General features: G+C 50.0%; 1 protein-coding gene across 8 annotated transcripts in view; it reads left to right on the top strand.

Annotated features, from left to right (window-relative positions):
* Positions 1-1,118: 1,118 nt before the first annotated feature.
* The window catches only part of TLE4 (TLE family member 4, transcriptional corepressor), a 152,610-nt gene continuing 147,728 nt past the window's right edge, over positions 1,119-6,000 (top strand). For 4 of the 8 annotated variants that reach the window (XM_043486462.1, XM_043486461.1, XM_043486458.1 and 1 more), the window contains exons 1-4: positions 1,119-2,038; positions 2,874-2,971; positions 4,044-4,107; positions 5,322-5,366. In XM_043486462.1, the coding sequence (XP_043342397.1) occupies positions 1,994-2,038; positions 2,874-2,971; positions 4,044-4,107; positions 5,322-5,366 (252 nt within the window). In that variant the 5' untranslated portion in view covers positions 1,119-1,993. Of the gene's footprint in view, positions 2,039-2,384; positions 2,584-2,873; positions 2,972-4,043; positions 4,108-5,321; positions 5,367-6,000 lie in introns of those variants that run through there. The other 4 variants (XM_043486463.1, XM_043486460.1, XM_043486459.1 and 1 more) reach the window with 2 other exon arrangements.

Raw genomic sequence — 6,000 nt, 5'->3', positions numbered from 1 at the left:
CCACCTCGGGCTTCCAGTCCCACCCCGAAACTCCACGCTGACGCCCCCGCGACCCCCAGTCTTGAGAGTCCTGGGGGAGCTTCCTTGCAGAGTTGCTTGGGGAAGGCGGCCCCACTTCGGGGTTAAACGGCAATCACAGCCCGCTCGGGACTCGGAGGGCACCCCCCCGCCTCCTCCCGCGTCCCCGCCCCCCACCCGGGTCAGCGTCTTGCAGCTCAGTCTCGGGCTCTGAACAAGAACAGGGGCCCGAATCCGCGTTCACACGGAAAATTATGCCGGCTCCAGCGGCGCGTAAAATTGATGTGAACCGAACGAAGTGGGATCGGCCTGATCCTCCCTCTCTTGTCTCAACAGGGGTTCCGGAGCGTTACACAAGGCCGAGCTTGTCTCTTTAAGGAGACATTGGACCCTAATTAGTCCGCATTCCTGGCGCGGACCGGAGCAAGGGGCCGAGGATGTTTGGGTTGGTGGGGGGCGGGAAGGAAGACGAGACTCGGAAGATCTTCTGATTAACTTCCAGTCTTACCGCCCCCTGTCCCCTCTTTATTTTGCCGCCACCACCACCACCAACATCCAGTTCTGAAGATGCAGCCAGGGCAGCAGCAGCAGCAGCCACCGCTGCTCCCAGGCCCACGTTACTTTGATTGACAGCCGAACAAATGTTTCCCCGGTTCGAACGCTCGCGCTAAGGAACGTCAGCCAAGGCTAAGCTCCGCCTTGGGCGTGCCATCTCCGCCCCGCCTCCGCTCACCCTATTTCGTTGCAGTCATTGGTCCGAGCCACGGACGACGCCCGGGCCCCACGTGGGTTCCAGCCCGGCCGGCTCCTCCCCTCTAGCTCGCCATTTGTCAGGAGTGAAATGATGGGCAGTAACACAGAACGGCGATTAATGTTCAGCCACCTCTGATTGGTTGTTGGAGACGCCTACCGCGCCGGGGGTGGGCGGGACGCTTGGAGAGCCCCCCAAAGTGGTCGCGTGGCCGGCCGGTGATTGTAGTCAATTTGACTGAATCCTCACCTACCGTCGCTGGAGGCGGACTACATCTCCCGGGATGCTCCGCGGTCCCTCCAAGGACGGTTGTGAATATGTATCAGAATGTTAATGATTAGCGGCTGCTAAATTTGGTCAAAGAAGTCACCTACACAGAGTGTGTTGTTAGAGCTGTTCTGAGCGGGTGTTTCAGCTGTTGGCTGCTTTCTTCCCCCTCTCACACACTTGTATATTATTTTGAGGTGCTGTTCGCAGAGTTTGAAAGGAGAGAGAATTAAAAAAAAAAAGCCGCAAGCGTTTCACTCTTTTATTTTTATAATCCCCTTCAATTTGGGGTTAAAAAAAAAAGACAAGAAAACAGGAAGGAAGAAAAATAAGGAAATGAGATGTGGTAAAAGAAGCTAAAAGGTGCCTTTTAAAAGATCGTTGCTGTGAGGTGAAAAAAATCTCCAGAGAAACCAAAAGCACCGCCGAGACCTCTTCCGAACCAAAGGAGTTTGTGTTTGCTTTTAGGAAAGAAGAGAGAGATCATTCATTCGGAGGAATAACAACCAATTAAAAGACAAATAAAAAAAAGTTTGGAGTGGGACGCCGAGCGAGCCAGCGAGCGAGCGGGCGGCGCTGCCGGCGGGCGCTGGGGCGCGGAGCTCGCACTTTCCCGTCCCGGGTGAGCGGCGCGGCCGCGGCGCCGGGCTCGGCGGGCGCGCCTCAGCGGAGCGAACGTCGGAGCGTTGCCGCGGGAGACGCGCGCCGGACAATGCCCGCGGCGGGCCAGTGACGCCCGCGGGGAATGCGGAGCGGTTCGGCCGCCCGCACCCAGGCGCCGCCGCCGCGCGTTCTTGCTGCCCGCGTCACGCGAGACCCAGCGGGGTCCGGGACCGTCCGAGCCGCCTCTCGGACCCGGCCGGCCGCCGCCGCCGCCTCCGCCTCCTCCTCCCTCGGGGCCATTAAAGCCAATGAGCCGCGCGCCTGTGCCCAGCGCAGCCAACTAAATCGGTTTGGATGATTCGCGACCTGAGCAAGATGTACCCGCAGACCAGACACCCGGTGAGTGCGGGCGGTGGGGGCGCGGGCTTGCCGGGTGCCGGGGGATTCCCCGCGTCGCCCCCTGCGCGCTGAGTTGTGTCTTTGGCCTGAGGGGCGTGGAGGGCGGCCCAAACCCCGCACGCAGCTCGAGAGTTGCCCTCCACCCCCCGCCCCTGCCCTCCCCGGGCGCGGGGGCACTTTCGGAGAGGGGGTGCGGAGAAGCAATTGAGTTGTAGCCATTTTCTTATTGTTGTCTTTGAAGCCCCTGGAAGCCGCGCGGAGCTGTTCGCCGTCCCCGCGCCGCGACTCCTGGAGGAGGGGTGGCGAGCGATGGAGGAGGCGCGACTCCGCGCCGGGGCGGGGAGGGCGCCCTCCGCGGCGGCGCGGCTTGTCCGGCGGCGGCTCGGGAGTGCGGGGCGCCGGCCCCTCGCGCCGCGGGCCCCGGGGATCAGCGAGCCAGCCGACGGACCGACCGGGAGAGTGGCTGCCGCGTGCCCCCTCCCCCGACCTGACCGCGGCCCGACGCCATGGCGCGCGTCCCCCCGACGGGCCAGTTTCGATTCCGGGTGGGGAGGCTGTGGGCGCGGCGCGCCGGCCCCGGGGCCCCCGCCGTTGACGTGGGAAGGGAGCGGGGTCTCGAACCCGCGGGGTCCCAGGCGGGCGCGAGAACGCGGGGGCCCCGGGGCCAGCCTCGGCCCGGCTGTGTGGCCAGGGGAGGGGGCGGGAGGAGAGTTTTCCTGGTTCTTTGCCTGCGATGACACCCCCCACCCTCCCGCCAGTGCCGCGTGGTGTTTTCTCCATCTCTCTGCCTCGCTTCTGCCTTGGGCTAATTAAATATTTTATTGTTGTTCTTTAGGCACCGCATCAGCCTGCTCAACCCTTTAAATTTACAATTTCCGAGTCCTGTGATCGGATTAAGGAAGAGTTTCAGTTCTTACAGGCTCAGTACCACAGGTAAAGATATTGACTTTAGCTGATCCTTCTGTTTGCTTAGCTCTTGTCTTCCCCCAACATACACTCCCCCCCCCTTTTTTTTTTCCGACACCACAAAGGTATTACCATGTTTCCTTGTGGGCAGAAAGGGCAAGTGAAGGCCTCTTTTCCTTAGGCAGGTGTAAAGAAATGAAGCGTTTTCTCCTTTTCCCGTAAATTAAAAAAAAAAGGCCGAACAATCGAAACTGGGGACACTTGGAAAACGCTGAGGCCAAACTTTCAATATTGATTTATTGGGGCCAGGCGAATGGACGGTTGGGAACATTCTGGGGCCTTTTGACTTTCTTGGTCCTTTATTATTCCGGGCTTGATTCCTTCTTTCTTCTTTCTGCCATTCCACTGAAACCGAGAGCCCAGAGCCTTAGGAAGTCGCCAAGTAGGCGATTTCATTACTTTTATGCTGAAAAGATGTTTTTCTCTGAAGAGACAATCATTAGATCTTAGAGTACCTTTGAAATATTTTTCTTTCGCTGGATTTTTAATGGCTTGTATTGCTTATTTCATAAATTACGGAATCAAAACAAGCCACTGAACCTGATCCACGCCTTGCCCCTGGGTGGTGGTATTCAACTTGTCTCTCTTTTGGAGGGAAAAAATAAGACATCATTCATAAGACATGCTTGATTCATATTTTCATTAATCTTTTCGTGGAACATTAAAGAAAAAACTCCCTTGTGACATTTTTAGGGGACTTACTCTTGCTTGGAGATGTAGGCATTATTGATGTTTATTTCCTCCTTCATGTTGTATTTAGTGAATTTAGTGAATATTCATTTCTGAATGAGATTCTGGAGTTAATTGGCTAGAGGGTTTTTCTTAAGCAAAACCCCCCACATTTGATCCTTGTTGAAAGGACAAGCCCGGACTGGTTCCACTCACCCTTTTCTCTCCTGCCTGTTTTTCAGTAATGAGGGTGGTACTTAAGATAGTTGATATGGTATTTTGTAGGTGATGATTTAGAGGCGGGAATGTGTATTTGAAGGATGTAAGTCAAGATCTGGGTTGTACTTAGATTTCCTTATTTCTTGAACAGCCTGAAGCTAGAATGTGAGAAACTCGCCAGTGAGAAGACAGAGATGCAGCGGCATTATGTGATGGTAAGAAAACTGTGTCGCAGATTCAGAGTACCTTTTAGTTTGGGGTACCAAAAGCTAGAAATACGTTCAGATTGCTGGAGGCTGCAGGGTTAGAGGATAGTTGCTGTGCAGTGCAGTTGAAGTTGTGGGAATGTGACCATTAGCAACCTGTAATTCAAGGATGTTCTAACTTGCCTCTGACAACCAGCTTTGATTTGAATTTTCGAAAAGTTTAGTTGCACAGGGTATAATTTTCTGTGCTTTGTTTTTACAGATTGAAAAAAAAAAACCTCACTTACATTTCGTTTAGAGTCATAGGCAAAATGTTTTTGTGTTAGTGGTTTTCTTTGTTGTTTTATTGCTCTTGCTTCAAACAGATTTTAACCAGGGAATTTTTCAGTAAACTGTTAGTTTTAAATGTTTTAAAATGTTTTATTTCTTTTAAACAATGGTGAATAAGAAAAGACACTAGACATCTTTTCAGATTTTCCCTCCCCATTCTTCCTCGACATTGTATATTCCTAGTGTGTGTGTATTTGCGTGTGTTTTGTGGGTTTTCAGTTTCTGTACTGTTGAACTGTGGATTGTTGTAGCCTCCGGTACAACCGATTCGTTCTGCCAGAATTTCTTTAATGCCAGTTATACTACATGTTTAAAACAATCAGATCTGCTTTTTCAGAAGTATTACCAAGTGTATTTTTATGCTTGTTCATAAAGGCTCTAGAGTAACTCATTCATTTCCTATCAAGCCTTTTTCCTTTGAATGTATGAACATGAGTAGTGTCCTTAAAATGAGAAGCGAAACTCTGAAGTAGCATCACCTTTTCAAATAGTTCCTGTCAAAGCCTCTGCATTTGTATGAGGTGTGTTGTTTTTGTTATTAACTTGCCTGCTGTGCCTAGGAATTAGAGTCCGTAGAGTACCACATTTTCATCAGACCTTTGTGAGTCATCCGCTTGTGATGTATAAAGATCATTGGAGGTGTTAAGAATACTATGTTTGAGCTTGTTTTTCTTACTTTTGTGAGTTATTCTCTTAGATTCTGTGTCTTAAGGTGGCTTTTAGTTTACTAAGCTGAAGATACTCATAGAGTGTTCTTCCTGATGTGCCACCATTGGAAGGATGGATATTTTGGTTTAGGCGAGGCTTTTATGTTTACTTGGGGACATTTTGAACAAACTAGGAAGCTTGTTTGATGAAAGGCTCAAAATTAATTGCTTTTCCTTCTTTGACAGTATTATGAGATGTCCTATGGGTTGAATATAGAAATGCACAAGCAGGTAAGCTATTATTTCTTTGTAAGTGTTTTAAATGACAGTAATACTGTGCACTTTAAAAAGGAAGTTGTATGTTTTGCAGTTTGATTCTGCACGTTTTTGTGGCCACTTGTATTTTAAAAGTCCGTGTACTGGAGAGAATGCTCTTTATTCAGGTGTGGTTCCTCATCTGTTTAGCATATTATCTTCATTTTAATCATTTAACAATGTAATTTAAGGTGTCTGAATGCATATTAAACTTTGTACACTTTCAAAAGCAGGGTGCTGAAATTTTTAAATGTTTTCTTTTGAAAGAATTAATTTATGTATTTTGAACATTGCAGACTTGCCTAATGAAAGCTTTTCTTGGAAGATATTAAAATGTAAAATTGTAAATTGTCTGGAGTTTTCCTTGGGTTGGTGTGAAAGAATGGATAGAGGGTGAGCTGGGAGGATCAAAATGAAATCTGTGGCACTACAAAAGAAACTGATGTAAATTCCTTGTACTGGCCCCCAGAGACAACTTAGTTGGGTCTTACCAGGAACTGTAACTGTTCCTGCCAAAATTTGCACAGACTACATGAGCCTGATAGGAGGATGTGATAAGGTTCAACCCTGGGTCTTGAAATCTAACAATTAGTTCTGCCAGAAAAACAGA

Source organism: Cervus canadensis, chromosome 14, assembly GCF_019320065.1.
Source record: "Cervus canadensis isolate Bull #8, Minnesota chromosome 14, ASM1932006v1, whole genome shotgun sequence".
Classification (NCBI taxonomy): domain Eukaryota; kingdom Metazoa; phylum Chordata; class Mammalia; order Artiodactyla; family Cervidae; genus Cervus; species Cervus canadensis.
Note: the sequence above shows the minus strand (reverse complement) of the source record. Positions and strands in the feature narration are given on the sequence as shown.